General features: G+C 43.2%; 1 protein-coding gene across 1 annotated transcript in view; it reads right to left on the reverse strand.

The window, feature by feature from the left end:
- ncanb (neurocan b) overlaps positions 1–13,681 on the reverse strand; it is a gene marked incomplete at its 3' end in the record, with an annotated part of 110,993 nt that extends 97,312 nt beyond the window's left edge. The window contains exons 1-3 of the mRNA XM_083969494.1: positions 13,600–13,681; positions 486–715; positions 172–340 (exon numbers count right to left, since the gene is read on the reverse strand). Of these exons, the coding sequence (XP_083825620.1) occupies positions 172–340; positions 486–715; positions 13,600–13,672 (472 nt within the window). The 5' untranslated portion in view covers positions 13,673–13,681. The remainder of the gene's footprint in view (positions 1–171; positions 341–485; positions 716–13,599) is intronic.
- Positions 13,682–16,949: the final 3,268 nt, after the last annotated feature.

A 16,949-nucleotide genomic window follows, 5' to 3' on the forward strand; every position in this document is an offset into this window, starting at 1 on the left:
ATTACGTAATAAGACTAAACAATAACTCCTGTAAAGTTAGCAAGAACTGCAGCTTCTAGCAGTTAGTTACCTAGCAATTGATGGTAGCAATGTGCATTGTGAAACACACACACACAAATATTAATTACACATTTTTGAACTAATCAACTCCTGAGTCTACATGTTAATCACCTGTGACCTCCAGGGGAACTGTGTCCTGCTCGTCGTTGATGCCAACCACAACCTCACAGCGGTACAGACCAGAGTCGCTGGAACGAAGCCCAGTCAGAGCCAGACTGGCATTGTAGCGGTTGATGTTGTAACCAGGCAGTGTCACACGACCCTGGAAGGCCTTCTTCACCTGAGAGAGGAAGGTTAGCAAGGGATAAAAAGGGAACGATTAAAATGAATGCAGGCAAAAACTATAACGCACCACAGAGCCTGACTCCGTTTTCCAGTTGAGACCAAACATTTCACAGGCGTTGCTCTAAACCTGAAGTATATACCTTGACCACATTGTCTTTAGCCACCAGAACCGACTGCTCCTTCTGCAGGCCGTCTGAGCCTCTCTGGCCCCAGACCTTGGTCCATTTAATCCTGGGGGGCTCATGGGATGAACTGGCACCGGGGCGGAGGGTGAAGAGGCAGGGGAGGAGAACGGTTTTGGACATCTCCTCACTTATAGTCTGATGGGTCACTTTCCGCATATTCACCACAGTATCTGTACTGGTTACACCTGAGGAGGAGGAAGAAGAGAGGAGAGGAGAGGAGAGGAGAGGAGAGGAGAGGAATCATTACTGTCTTCTAAATGAAGCCACAGGACGTTATTTCTCATTACATTGAAAAGACGTTGTGAGTTGATTGTTTCTTCTTGGATTAGGATAAATGAATGAATGAATGAATGAATAAATAAATAAATAAATAAATAAATAAATAAATAAATAAATAAACACTGAAAAAACAATAAATAATAGATCTATTAAACGACAGAGCTTCCATCAGATCCTCCTGGTTGTGGAGTAAAAGGGAAAGAATGGAGGCCAGTGTGACCGTGATTATTGGCCATTGATCCAGCAGACCATTACTGCGCTACCTGAACAGTGGCAGGCAGGGCTACACTTAGGAGGGGAAAATATCAAAAGTCCTTTCACATGCCATACATCAAACCTGGATATGCAATATGAGATCAATATCAACCACCTCTTTGAAGCTTAAAGCCGCACCAACCCCACACTTTCATCAAAACAACCGATCACTGGGAAAGGGTATGGTTATGGCAAATTCAGAGAGTGGTGCAGGTTCAGTGTAAAATTAATTTCCCACTCGTAGAATCATATCATCGTTTTTTATTATGCTCTAATCCATTGTCACCTTGCCTGAAAAGACAGTGGTGGCTCATTTACATTGCAGAGGGAAATGTGTATTCCCTGACAAAACAGCAACACAAGTCATCACCTCTGTGCTCTACCAGTTTGTGATGATCCAGAGTGCTCAGTGTGAGACGGTGTAAAAAGCCTAAGCCCCCATCTGAGTCTTTTCTAACTCACTTGTCAGTGTCCTGTTCTTGTTATTACTGTGAACACTGGCAAAAACAACTTACCGGTACTATGTCTAATCGAATTTGCCCCAAAGCCCTGCATCAGCGCCCCCATTCTCAATCAGCCTCCCACCTCTTTGCCGTGCTAACCTTAATGTCAGTTGCTGTGTTGGAGCTATAGCTGTAAGTGGAGGAGATGTAATGTGGAGCTGTAAAAAAGAAGCAAACAATAGAGACGCTGTCAAGGTGGCTGGAAGAGACGCTGGGATTGAACGTTGGAGAAAGTGACCCTATTGATTTCTTTTCATTAGTGTCGCTTTCCACTGTGCGCTCTCTGTGTGTCCCGCTCCACTCCTCTTTGATTGGATGCATGTTAAAGTGCTGCACACTACAGGAGGGGCCCCTCCTGTCTGTAACTTAACAGCACATCGGTGGAACAATGTTTTTGTTTTCCAGTGTGTCGTTCAACTTCTCTGTCCGTCCCTCTGCAGTATCAGTTTTCTCTCCATCTCCCGGCATTCTCTTCTCTCCTCGTCTTCTCCCTCAGCGGGACCAACAGCCAGCTGTCAGACTCAGTCCCTCCTCTCGTCCTTGTGTTCACAACTTGTTTTCGTTTTATCTTCAGCCAACATACAAAGATACAGTATACCCGGTGTGTTTGTTTTGTCTTCAGGATCAGAGTTTTCCCTCGACCATCAACGTCATGATTCAACTTTGAATGACTTACCTCGTCTTTTCAGGGGTGTATGGGCTACTGTATGTGTGTGTGTGGGTGGGTGGGTGCACTCACAAGTGAAAACACCTCATCTCACACTTGCTAGTTGAGGCCCACAGAATGCACACCCTCCACACACACACAGAGCGTTGAAGCCTTCATTTTTCATTCCTTCCCGGATGGTTAATGTGCCTCTGAACAGACGTGTGAATAGCTGTCATTGCTCATTCCTGCAGCCGTTGTGCTGTTGCAGTTGCTCGAGCTAAGAGGCTGAGCGCCTCTTCCCTGATAGCTTAACATCAACCCTCCCATCCCATTTTCCCCACCCTTCAGACGCATAAACACACACACACACAAATGCACGCTTCTGCACTTCTCCCTCTGACATCATCGCAGACGAATGCCACTTGTCTAACTCCCTCGCCGAGTCATCAGTGTTGCTTCGCATGGCTGCATGATCCAAAGGATCTGTGCTCTGAAATGGCCTCTCGTTTCGCACTCAAGAGGAGCTCAGCCTGTTGAGCGTGGTGACCTGTGAAACAAAATGCATGAGGCGTTCAAAGGCAGAGGGGATAAGACGAGAACAAGAGGGAAGGTGACTGAGGAATAAATAGGCAAAGCAGTGTGGGGCGCCAACGATAACTACCCTGATGTTTCTGCTGGTTAAAATGATCTTGTTTATCGCAGATACTTGTTAAAAGTGAAACATTGTTTGCTCTTCATGTGATTCAGCATTTTTCTCGCTGGATCCAAATGATGTACGTGATTCATTTTGTTAAAATGAATCACATGAATTCCTGGTCCGTCCAATTAGAGGAGCTTCCGCTACAAACAAGCTTGAAATATAGACTTATTTAATTTTTTCCGGAACAATTTCGCATGTTGGGGCTTCAATACAAGACGGACATTACATACGAGCAGCATGGAGGTATTTGGTGTGTCTTTTTGTTACGAAGAAAAGTGGTATCCATTTGCAACCGTCATATGGACATGCAGTGCTACGCCAAGACCCCCTGTAACTCAGAGAAGCCACGGATAACTCTGAAACTTCTCCCAGCCCTTAGACGACATGAGGGTGAGTAGATAATGAGTGCAATTTGAATTTTGGGTGAACTATCCCTTTAATAAATAATCAGTGTTTGCAGGTTACACAACACTGTTCACCATAAAGCGGTCTCTGTGAGCATGCGCTCTGTGATGGGAGTATAGATGTAGAGGGAAGTGGTTCACTCGAAACTTGCTTTACTTGATAGCAGTGGCTGTGTACTTTCTCCTCACACTGACAGGTGGAAAAACACAAGCCATGGAAAAGATGAACAAGCACTATTGACTCCCGCATAACATGGTGCAGGAGTGCGAATGGTGGAGGGAGGCAAGCGTGGGAAAACGCATAAACAAAACAATGGAAAGTGGAAAAAGCTGGATGCATGTGTAGCGGTGAAATTGGAGTGATGCGATGTGGAAAAGGTGTCAAGAGGATGTGATGGCAAAAGTAAAAAAAACAAAAAAACGAGTGCTGTTGTGTTTCAGAAGGGAGGTGTGTTAAGACTGACACGGTGACACGGTCGCGCCTGCACACACACACGTACACACAAACTCACTCAAAGCAAGCATCTTTCACAAGAGGCTATCAGACTCCACTCCCTGCTGTCACTCTCTTTGTTTTATCCCCCTCCAGGATGTAACACTCATCTTTGTTTACCCTCCACCCCTCCCTGACACACAACACACACACTCAATAAGTAAAGTGCAGTCCTAGAAGACAATCAAACTGCAATTTCTCAAACAACTTGCCCTGAGCTTGCTCGAAACCAAAACAGCAAAAGTTATTCTTCAGCTGAGAGGCATCAATAATGTTTAATCTGCTCACCATTTTCTAGCCCGGTTCCACCTGGATGAGCAGCATTTAGGTTAACAACATTTCACTACTTATGTAGCCAATAGCGAAACAGTGCCACAAATGAAGCCAATGAAGCTTCACAATCTCGGTCTTGTTCACGTGCTGCCTCGTTCTTTCACTCTTTCTGTCCTCTTTATTTGGACAAATGTTTATCTGTAGTTCTCGCCTGGTGCTGCAATTTACACAACTAAATCACATAAAATCAATTGTGGATTCCCTTTTAGAGATGCCAGGTTTACACTCTGTGGAGACCAAGAAAAACAAAACAAATAAAAAACATCACTCTCCTCCATCATGGTAATGAATGCAAACTAGTGAGGGCCCCCAATGCCATCGCTATATCAAATCTGCATTTAGATGGAAATGTTATCACATGCATAGCCCCCACAAGACAGCCGTTTGTTTGGATATCATATTGTTTTTTTGTCATCCTTCTCTAAACAAAGCTCACCTGGATGTCAGGTGATTATAAGGAGGGGATTGTGAAAGTGAAAGTCAATGCAGCAAGAAAGTGCAAAAAAAAAAAATTCTGGAAAAGAGCAAATGTGCTGAGTAAAACTTCCCCACTGGAAAATATCACATTGTAAAGTCCAAGCAAGTCCACTGGACTTTGTTAAATGTTAACAGGCCTGTCTTTTATTGACCTCATCCCTTGTCTTTGTCCGTCAGTAAGGAGTGTTGAGAAGGGCATGGCATGAGAGGACACACGCTCCCGCCCCCCCCTCCTGTGGAAGCTGCATCTCCAGCAGCTTGCAGATAGAGCTCAGATTTTCTTATTTTCTTTCTGCTGGTTCACAGTGGCATCTGCGTGATCTTCACCGTTGGCCCATCTGTCTTTGCTTTATAGGTGCTCTCGAATTATTAAACACAGTCGGAGAGCCTTTATGTGGCTGGCACAGCGCTGCACACAGACACGGGGTGGGCGGTAATGGCATTTTCACCGTAATAGGAACACAATTGGGAACATCATTCCTCGTTTTTCCCCTTTCTTTCTTATTCTCTCTCTCTCTCTCTCTCTTCCACCCGTCAGCCTGCCCATCACCGGCTACTGGGACTGATCGAGTGCATCCTCTTCTGTCGCCGCCGCCGCCGCTTCACTCCTGCTGCCTGCACGTCAGCTGATTGTGTGTTTGTGTAAGTGTGTGCGTGATTGTGCACAAGAGTGTGTAGGTCATACATCATGACAGATGAGCTGTCTGACAGTGGCTTGCTGCTACTAGTTGATCACTGTGTTAAGAAATGACAGCTGATACAACACAACTGTACTGCAGCAGGCTCAGGTCAACTTGTTTTTGTAATTATAAGAGTGTACTTTAACGTGGACCATAACGGATGTGGGTTAGATTTATAAGGGTGATGCATTTAAAGACTTGTAGAAGAACTTAATGGTAATCTTTTTCACAGGTCTGTAATTTCCCAGTAACCTGCCAGGAAGTTTCTGGTGCCATTGGCTACATGCAAGTGTAGAGAAAATCGAGGCAATGTTCTAGTTCATGTTTAGGACTTTGACTCAAGTGCTTTTTGATTAGGAGATGTATCAGTGAATAACCTGCATGGTTGAAACAAAAGTGAATATCAATTCTGTAGTGATTTTGCTGGAAAATGTTCTCTCCATGTATTTGATTGCTTTTCAAGTTCAGCTGCCCTGTTGTGCAGTGACTAAAATACTCCAGGTTATACTTGTAATTAATTAGAGGTGAGACAGCACTCTGACTCCATTTTCCTTCAAATTAGTATCAAATTATTATAAAGCTCTGGAATGCTGGAAGCAGTATTTGGAGACTACTACTAAACACAAACGTGCAGGAAAACTCTGCACAATATCACAATATCCTTCTAAACATTTATGAATATAATATGCAACATCTTAAGAGGAGTGTAAATGTTGCAGCTAGTTAAAGTGGAGCCAATTTGAACCACTTTGTGAACTGTTCAACTGATAAACTGATAGAAAATATACATTTAACCAATTTAACCAGTTTAACAATAATCTCATGTAATGATCTAAGCCCACAAAGTAAGCAGTACTGTCAACTAAATGTTGTGGAGTAAAAGGCACACTATTTCCCACTGAAATGTGGACAAATAAATGTAGTTAGTACCGCTGCTTTCCAGGAATTTAGCAAAATACTGCACCTCAGCTTCTAAGTTAGTTTGTCTTTTATCAAAGATGACATGAAGGGCCTGTTGAAAAACTATAAACATGGGATGAAAAAAGAGTTCAGATAAACATTTTAGAATGACTTGGAAGAAACTGAATCATTTCTATCTTCTCATATGAATAAAACATCACAAGGACAGCAGCTGTGGGTTGTAGGTTTATTTTTGTGCGAGTGGATGGTCTGACAAAACTACTTGCCATCTTTATTATTTTGTGATGGGATTTTGAGAAATCAATCCTTCTAACAAGACCTTGGGAGACGCACAAAGACCAAAGGAGAAAACAAAGGGACGTGGAGAGAACAACATGAAGACATGAATGGTGGCTGGCTGCTCTTATATAATGATGAGTAATCATTCAGGAGGAGAGTGAGAAAAGATGCTGAGACTACCCCAACTAAGCCAAAAAGTGATAACCATGGCAACAACACAGGGATACCACAAATGGAAAGGAAAAGGGGGAAAGAGCGTCTGATCAGGGCAGGAAAGCACACACACATGCGCAGACACACACACACACACACACACACACACACACACACGTGGACAGGCAGGACACGCACACAGAAATACATGTATAACTACGTGCTTTGGGGGTGGCCTCTTCAAAGAACAGATCTGAGGCTATGTACTGTATAATGTAAATTGAATGAGGTGGAGGGTGGGGTGGGATGGGGGGGGGGGGTTAGTTTCTTGCTTCTTTTGCACTGTGTTTGATCATTGGTCTGTGTTTCACTGCAGTGCAGATGCCCTTCTCCTACACAAAGTGCACACACTCTTGAATATGCAAAGACGCAAAACCTATAGTACACACACTCAGCTGTGCAGGCCAAACCAAAACACTGCTCGCTGAAGTACCACATGTGTCTGTGTGTGTGTGTGTGTGTGTGTGTGCATGTACTGTACACTCCTTTTGCCCTTCTATGCACAGCGGGTCTGTCTGGCAGACATCATGCAGGGTTTGAGAAAGATGTCTCCATGCTGACATTCTCTCACATGAGATATTCTCCCCCCCAAAAAAACATCCCTCCATCCCCCGCCTGCCTCACTCTTCCTTCCTCCCCTGTGCTCCTCCTCTCCTCACCCCCCTGATGTTTTCTATTGTGCTCACCTCTGCGTACCTCCCCGTCTCTTCCTCACTTTGTCTCCCACTCTTGTTTACATTCTCCCTGCTTCTTCTATAACTAAGTCTCCTCCCCTCATTGTTCCAGCATTACATTCCTAAGATTTGTTGTTTTTATCACACTGTGTTATTCCCCTTTTATCCAAGCAAGTTTTGTTTGTGAAACCTACTGTGAAAAATATTCTTTAAACATGTTCTATAACAAAAATAAGACAAAATCAAACAAGGCAATGAAGTGAGCAAGGGAAAAACACTGTACACTAATTATGTTAATATAGTTGTATCGTACGCATCTGCATAATCCACTACATTTCACTTTGTTTCTATGCCACTTATGATAGTAAACATGACCAGTCCAGGAAAGTAAGACAATGAGCAATAAATGTATCCATGGTCAACAAAACAACAATGACGTAACGTTATGAAAGGTTGCTGCTGCGGATGTAATGTTACTTTCAGATATATTTCATATTTATGGGCTATTGGTAGTGGAATAACTGCTGCAGTAATAAGACTCTTCCTGTGGACGTTGGCTGAATAAATATCAGTGCGTTGATGTGATTGGACACCTGGCTGCTCGTCTCTTGTCACACAGTGAACAGACAAATCCGGCCTCTGAATGATTGTGCTGCATAATAGCATGTGAAGAAGAGCACCGGTCACTAAGTGGCCCTGAGTTTGGGGCTGACAATTGTATTTACTGAGACGAGTCAGTTGCATTGTAACAAAGCAGACACACAGCGCCCAAGTCTGTCTGAATCATTACAGTCAAAGTATTGTATAAACCTAGCAACTAGGGCCCAACTGATGTGGGAATTTTAAGGCCGATATCAGGTAGTAAAAGATCTGGTAAGGGGGCGGTGCGTGGCGCAGTGGGTAAAGCTGCTCCCATGTACAGTAGATGCTACAGTTCTCACCGCAGGCTGCCCCGGTTCGAATCCCGCGTTGGGCAACCCTTTCCTGCATGTCATTCCCCTTCTCTCTGCCTCCCCCTTTCCTGTCTATCTCTACTGTGTGCTATCAAATAAAGGCAAAAAAGCCAAAAAATATATATACTTAAAAAAAAAAAAAATCTGGTAAGTGATTAATCAGCCAATATTACTCACACATCTTTCAGCAATGGTCCTTTAAATATAGTTTGAACATTTGACAGACAAATACTGTCTGTATGGGAGGCACAACATTTCGCTGTTTAACAATAAAAAACTTTTTTTGATTCAAAATGGCCTCACTGAAGCAGTGCAGTAAACTCTTGGAAGATTCAACTTCAAACTGAAAAAGGCAAAAGCCAGTCATGAATACCGGTAATAACACACTTTCTTTTCCTGGTATATTCTTACAGTGTTGTGAGGGACAAACCTATATGAATAAGAGAGAACATAAACATCAACGCCAATGCAATGCAAGGATGCCATTTCTAAATGAAACCCAGACAGTTTGTAGTTTCAAGGCACAAAAACGTTGTTTCTTATCGGCCAACACACACACACACACACCTACCGATATGTCTGAGAAATCAGCCAATCAAATTGTCTAGGCCCTACTTGCAACAGGTGAGAGCACCACTTTTAAGTGTTGAACACATACATAAAGACGGTAACGCATTGCCTCACATTATTTGCACAAATTTGACTGAACGACTGTTGTGTTTGCTCATCCTAAACAGCCACTGTAACGTACCAACTGTACAGACGTTAGCCGTGCGCTCTTCACAGCCTGCGTCTGTGGGAGTGTGCCTGAGTGGCAGACTCCAATTCTCTTTTCCCTCTGTACCTCTGTGAAGCCAATTCATAAAGCTCCAGGATATAGTATGTGCAAATTTCTCAAGCATTTTTATTTGTGCATGGTTTGGCATGCAAGTTAAATCAATTTGGGATGAATTTGCATCTAATCACGTCTTTCAATTAACTCTGTGTGCAATCGCACCTCCTCTACAATTCGCTCTGCGTTGTGTCTGTACACATAATTACAGTGAAGACCCACTGAATGTGGCACAAGGCAACACAAAGTTTGCCCATGTTCATTTTCTATTTGACTAGTGGAGTGAAAACAAGGATTTGAAAGTTAATTTTTTTTTTTTACTTCATGCAAATGAGGGACACATTTTGCCTGGAGGCTCCTCATTGATTTGTCAAAAAAGAGAGGGGAAAGAAGTGATGCAGCACTGCGGGACAGGAAATTCACCTGAAGTCATTACCTGCAGTGGACGAGCTTCTGTGAGAAAGACAATTATAACTGAAGCCTCTGGGATCCTCAAGGGTTTTCAATTGACTTTGTGCCAGGTAGCAAAGTGTTGCCTGGCACAAAGTCACATACAGAATGCTCTCTTTAGACTAAAACTAAAGCAAAATAAGGTGCCAAAATGAACACTGGCACTTTACCTCGCACTTTACCCCCCCCCCCCTTGTCACTCCTGCTTCCCCTTCCTCTTATTTTCTGCACAGGTGTATTTTCCCAGATATACAATTCCCCCAACCCCTTACTGTACACTCTAATCATCGTTTAAACCTCTTCTGCCCTAAACTGCCTCCTCCTCCTCCCCTTGCGACAAATATTAACCTTCTCTCTGCAGCCCCCCCCCCCTGTCTGAGCTGACTCCAAACCAGGCCATGTCAGGCTTCACAGGAACCTCCCCAGAGGTTGCTGCCGTGACTAATTCTGCACCTTCTGAAGCATAATGATATATTTATCTCCTGCGGCACGCGGCCAACATTTTAGATTCATAACCACAACGCAGGAAGTGCCTGTACAAAAGTGCAGGCACGCTCGCCCAGTCGTCTGCACATACGCATGTGTGCAAAAGGCTCACAACCCTAATCTGTCCCCCCTCCCCCATCCCACCCTTTTTTCCAATCTCTGGGCTGTCAAGCAAAGTGTCATGGGGTGAGCTCTGGTGCCAACCCTCCCTGTAGTCCTCTACCTCCCATTGACAATTTCCAGAGTCACTCAGCTGTAAAGAAAGAAAAAAGAAATTCAGGGGGATGGGGCAGCATCAGTTGGATGTTAATTCCTCTTAGAAACGTCACCTCTCCAGAACAGAGGCAGGGAGGGTGTATTTGTAAGACATATACGGTACTCTGTTATAGTGTTACCAAACTTCAAACTTTATCTATTTACTGTATAATAGCATCTTACATATGTATAAAGTGCTTTATAAGTTAAAAGACCTGACCCCCACCCCCCCCACCCCCAACACACACACACACACACACACACACACACATTCGCATGTACACGCACACACACACAAGCAAGCACACACAGATTCGCAAGTACATGCACCTACTCACTCACTCAGGCATGCACACACAGCCAAACATACACTCGTTAAAGGTTATAGCTACAACCTTTTCATCAAAATGATTAATTTTTCATAATACATCCACAGAACGTCTAGAGGGGTGCAAAATAAAAGTATTACTTTTACAGATTTTTTTGGGGATAGTATAGAAATAATTGTTTTATAAATTTTGACAGGTCCAAAATATATAAATATATCTGGTTACGTTGGCAACGTTGGCATGAAATGATCTCTGTGCCAACAGCATTAGTATGTTGATGTCACATGAGGCAGAGCTCAGGGGCCAGATCGTGATAGGGAGAAATGGCATCATGCTAATGCTAATGCTAAGTAACGGTCAGCCGGTACTGTAATGTTTCCGGTGCAGGTGTGATGCTGCAGGTTTGCCGTGTTCGTCTGCAGGTGAGTTAGTGTGAAATGATTCAGATGTGTTTCCAGTCCGCTGTCAACACCGGAGCTGCTGCTCCTTAAATACGATTAGTGTTAGCTTAGCTTTAGCTACTAGCCGCTCCCAATAGGCGTACCTGAAGGTTGGAGCAATAATGGGCGAGTGTGAGTGCGACATCTACTGGCCGGGAGGAATTAAACTTGTAGCTAACAACTTTAAGATAAGATATGTCTGGGCACTGAGGGTTAGGGTGAGGAAAGCATCGTTGGGGAGCCATCCACGCCAGGAAGTCATGCAGATCCATGGCCACACCACCACCAGGCTCTATGTATGTGTGTGTGTGTGTGTTACAGTGCTCCCTGCTCTGCGAGTTGGCTGCATAAACTACCTGGCAGATGTAACCTGAGGGTTTCCACACAAACATATACCCACACAGAGAAAGACAGAGCAGTTGGCTGCATTTTCATCATCTCTGACTGCGAATCCAAGTCCTGAGTCACTGAAAGGCTCCGGTGCCAAGTCCGTAGATTTTTATTTATTTTATTTTTTTCACCTCCACAGAAGGCAGAAACAATACAATACAGAGAGGAGCAGACGGTCGGGGAGGCCACCGAGAGCAACGAGGGGGCGTGCGGTCTGTCCTACATACGCACAAACACATGCAGATACCCGCAGATACGCAGCGAGGGAGAACAAGGAGAGTACAGAGAGGGCAAAGACGGACTGAGGGATGTGAATGTTTGTGTTGCAGAGCTGTGTGGAATAGACTGAAAAAATAAACTGCCAAAAACGCAGATAGGGAGGCTGTGGAGCCGCCACAGATGTACAGATACATAAATGATCCAGAGTTACACACAAGTTCTAAAGTAACTGTGTGACAGCGAGGCTTTCTCTTCAAAATAACCCATCATGTGTCTCTGTCACACTGTCCTTCTCCAAGTAAAGTCACGGGTTTAAAAAAGTCACTAACACAGATATGCAAACAAATGCAAAAAGATGAATCTCTCCAGAGTTTGGATAACTTGCTGACACATAATGAGAGGATTAAGATCCTAAACTCCAGCTTTTCGACGTATCAAAGCGAATTCTAATGAGCCCTGCAAATACATATTAGAAATAAATATCTCAGAGATTAAACAAAATATCAAAACCGTTTCCCTCTCTCAAAATGGCTGAGCCGATGAATGCGAGCGTCAAGATCTCGGCTTTGTTTTTCTTATTCGCATGGCATCTTTTCGCCTCTTCTTAGAAGTGCTGTTGGGGTAATTATACGCAGATGAAACAGGAGGAGTATAGGGCTGCTAGCTAAGCTGTGAAGGTCTGTCAAGTGATCCACATACAGTATGCACACTGTTGCAGAGGATAATGGGAAAACTGACAGAGAAAATGTCAGTGTGACCAAGTCCCATACTGTAAGAGAGCACACACTTGATTCCCAGAATGCAACGGACCGTCACAAATTGTGACCATTCATTGTGGAGATTAGGTGAGTCATTCATTTTGCTACCCTCATGGTCCCTCCCTGAGGGCTGCTTGTGTTTACTACAGTGGATTATAATGGTGATATAATAGCTAAAAAAAACATTAATATAGAGGCCTTGAAATATCTCCTCTCTCAGCTCCTTGCTATAAGTTCTGGGCTCCGACATGAGGACACAGTTTCCTGCCAAAGTTGTTTTTGAGCTTGATTTCTGTAGTTGTGTTTCTCTCACATGTTTTCTCACTGGTTTGAAGTGAGAAAAGCGAAGAGAAAAACACAAAACACGAGGATTTTTTTCAAAGGCTCTCTCACTGATTCATACCCCATGTACCAATTAGAATTCATTTTGATTGTCTCATTAGGTCGTGAATTTTCTTTTTGTAGATCTGCTACAATTCAAGAAATTGATTCGGTAAGTTGATTAACCATTCGTTATGAAGTATAACATGAGAACTTGCTGCTTCATTAGATAACTTTTTCTTTTTTCTTTTTTTTAATGTACAACAAATTCGATTGTTTTTAAAGGTTTTCATACTTTGAGTGCTCAGCATGCAGGGGACAGTGACTTCTTGTTGTTTGGCTCTGTGAGTTTAATTCATCTTTGATTGGGCCGACACAGTTGATTACCTTTGTCACTCTGTCTCTCATCCAACCTCTCTGCCCTCTGTGCACTACACTAAGGGGGTTCATTGCAGATTAGTTGCACTGGGAGCATCATTTTGGAGTGGGATCCAAACTCACAGCGATGACCTGCGCAGGGTCAACCTACATGTATGTGTATGGCACCCTGATCTAAGGAGTCTTACATTTGCACGAGGGTTGAACAAGATGCACAGTTGAGAATTTCACCACAGACCTCTGATTAATTTTCACGACTCTGACCCATTAATTGCACATCAGACATTCCCAAATATTAGAGATACCTTCTAGGAATGTTTGGTGGAAATATTTGGAGTTATGTACAGTAGACTGGAGGTCAGGTGACGGGGACTGCCTCCAGTTTAATGAGGACTCACCACAGCATGCAGTCTGAAGCAGAAGGAGGGCCAGCAGGGGCTGCAGTCCACACACAGGCAGTACGCCCTGCATCCTGCTGCACCTGGAGACAGAGATGAAGAGAGAGAGAGGGAGTGTGAGTACACAAAGGAAAGTGAAATCAGCTCATTGCCCTTGTGAGGTTCCTCTAACACAGACTACACACTTGGATGAGTCACTGGTAGTTATTCCTTTTTTCCCCCTTTTTCCTCAGATAGAGGGTTGTCAGGTCATTCCCTCATAATGTGGGTGTGCTGAAGTCCTCTGAAGCCCTTTCAGGCTGTGATGAGGGGCTTTTAAGAGCTATACAAATAAACCTGACATGATGTGACCATTGTGTTTAATCTTTTTCAAGTATAATAAAGAAATGTGGTATTATCTTTTCACTTCTCAATACTTCACAGACAACTGTTGTGCCTAATGAAATTTAAATGGCTTCATTTAACTATTGTTCTTACCAGTTTATTTCTATTTGGGATCTCAGAGCAGTAAAAACCTACTCCAGCAGGCTCGGGGGAGAGCGGAGAGGAAAAACCAAACCGACTGCGTTAGAATGGCAACTTTCCCAGGCTGTTTTATAGACACAGATGCTCACTTTATACTCGTGCTCTCCAAAACCACCTGGCTTGAAATCTATGCTAACGCGGAGCCAATAGTGCTAAATGCTGAGCCCCCAGCCTCAAAGTTATTCAAGTGATAAAATAAGTTTAAATAACCTTGAAGTACTGTCATTGTAAAGATTCAGGTGCTGCCATCAATACAGTACATGAGACAAAATCTAAAGCTTGTTTATCATCTAAATAAAAGTGTGTTTGTTTGACATGTGATGTGGGATTAACAGAGAATACAAAGTCAGCTGTGTGCAGAAAAACAACACTGCACAACGGGAAGAGATACTGTTGCGGTCGGGCAATAAGAACAGCCAGATAACAGCTTTAGAGCCAAATCTAACATGATGGACCTCTGGGTTCCCTTGTTGCACACGGCAGGCTGAAAACCCAGCTGGGCAGAAAAATATCAAAGCAACATCAACGCTCTCACATTAAACACTGAGAGCCAGGTTGGCTTTAGCCATCTATGGCATGTCTGCATAGGTTAATTAAAAGAAATAATAATAATTGGGGAATCTTGTTGTTGTTTCACACATACAGTAGCTACTGCCGTCCTGAAGTGACTATCTCAGTGTATGTTTTGTAATGTTTTCTCAGACAAAATGTCTTCGCAACCCTTCAGTTTTATCTGTGTAGCTGTGCTCACAGCAGCCCCAAGCAAGAAAGGAAACAAGAACTGGAAACAAGCCTGAATTCATTTCTGTGCATTCCTTTTGCTATATTTGACTATTATCTACATTAATGTGTGTGCGTCACGAGAGCCAGGGGACAGTGATCAAATGAGGTGGGTCGGCCACTGCCGTGAAGCCTGAGAATACCGGGGTATAAATCATGAATGTGGCATCTCTGGAGACGTGGCGGGCCAAGTGGGGCCTGAGGGCAGGTGAGTAGTTTGGGGGGGAGGCGGGGGAGTTGGGGGAGGAGGAGGAGGAGGAGGAGGAGGAGGAGGATGATTTGGTGGCTGGTGGTGGAGATGCTGGACACAGATAGCCAGTGTCAGTTACAGCAGCGCTGGTCGCTCTGAGTCAATCTCAAAAGGCGCAGCCAAGGACAAAAACACTGACCTCATACCAAACACCTCTGCTGAGCCAGAGCTGATTCAAAAAGGTCTGTCTGTGTTTTTGTTGTAGAGTCTGCAGATTAACAGATAAAATCCCATGACTACACATTAATTCAAACTCTCCCTGACTTTATTATCAGCAACAGGTGGTAAATTGCCCTTTAAGTGTGATCATCATAGTATATACTGAATAATGGAAGTCTTTACTCTGCAAATGAGCAATTTTAGTGATTTTGTGTGTTTTACCTATCTTCTTACAAGCACTGTAATTCAACTGGAGAGGCTGCCAACTGCCACTTAACACTTATCTCTATTATTTCAGCATGCCCTGAGATAACTAAATAAATATTGAGTAAAAGTCTTTACAAAATAAATTGCATGGTATGAAACCACAACCAAAGTCTATATTTAGGATTAAAAAAACTGAGAGGAAAAAAACAGGATCCAAGGCAACTCTTCGCTGACACAAAAATATAAAAAGCCTTTATTAAGTGGCTAGTTCAACAAACAAAAAAAAAAAACATGTTTCGGCCCACAGGGCCTTCATCAGGGTAGCTATATTTAGGATATTTTTCTAATTTGAAATAAATAGTTGATTTGTAAAAACCTTGTAGCTGAAGCCTTTTAATGTGTTGCTTGTGGCTGGTCACAAAAGGGGGGGGCAAACATGAGTATTTGACAATAGAACTGGGCCTCTGACAAATTATTCACCCCATCAAATTCACAAAAACATATTTAGTTAAGAGATGCAGAAAAGACTCACAAGAAACTATCACACTAAAAAGTAGAATCTGCTTTATTAAAGGTGAAGCTAAATAACTGCTTGGGTGTTGTATTGCAACTTACTATATAACCATAAATCACCAATTAAAAGTGTGCACACAAGAAGACTGGTGGACTGCTGCCTTGGCTTTTTCTTATTCTACAGTCCAAACCACACCGAAGTGAAAAGTAAGAGACTCTAATTTAAGTGAAACGAGCCACAGTTCGATTTTGTGGTCCAAACTAGATTTTCTCTCCTTTCGTGCTTTTCTAACTGGTTCATAACCTTTCTCTCCTTTTCCACTCTTCAGTTCATAAATAGCAGCTCCTTGTGTGTGCTCTCAGGGTCAGAGCCATGTTTACTGTGACCATGCTATTATGTTCTTCCTTTTATTTTCTCCTCCCATCAGCTCTCTAGCGCATTTAAGATGCTTCTCCTTTGTTTCCCCACTGAGTGTTTTCTTTTGCCACCTCTTCAATATCACATGGCATTTTCTTTCGCTAACACAAAGACGCAACAGTTGAATGAATTATTCTTCATTTTATTTCAGTATGTCTACAGGAGAACAACACAGGTTCGTTTTTAAGGCTGTGTCCTCCGCGTTGCTAGTTCTGTGCCCTTCGTTCCCTTTGTGATGCAATGATGTCTCTTCCCTGAATGTCCACATTAGCAATAACAGAAACTCTAGGACAAAGTTTCATAAGTATGTACACTGTACATGTGTGTGTGGGCCTACGCATGCTCAAGCAGCACCTACATACTGTATCTGTAGTGTCAAACGTCAGCTTCAGGCATAAAGCCCTGCACATCCACGGCTTGGTGAGAGTAGAGGCAGGATGAATATTATAAATATTTTAAATTTGGGACCTAATTATGAAGAGTTTTAGGGCTAGATTT

The sequence above is a fragment of the Trachurus trachurus genome (assembly GCF_905171665.1).
Source record: "Trachurus trachurus genome assembly, chromosome: 4".
Classification (NCBI taxonomy): Eukaryota; Metazoa; Chordata; class Actinopteri; order Carangiformes; family Carangidae; genus Trachurus; species Trachurus trachurus.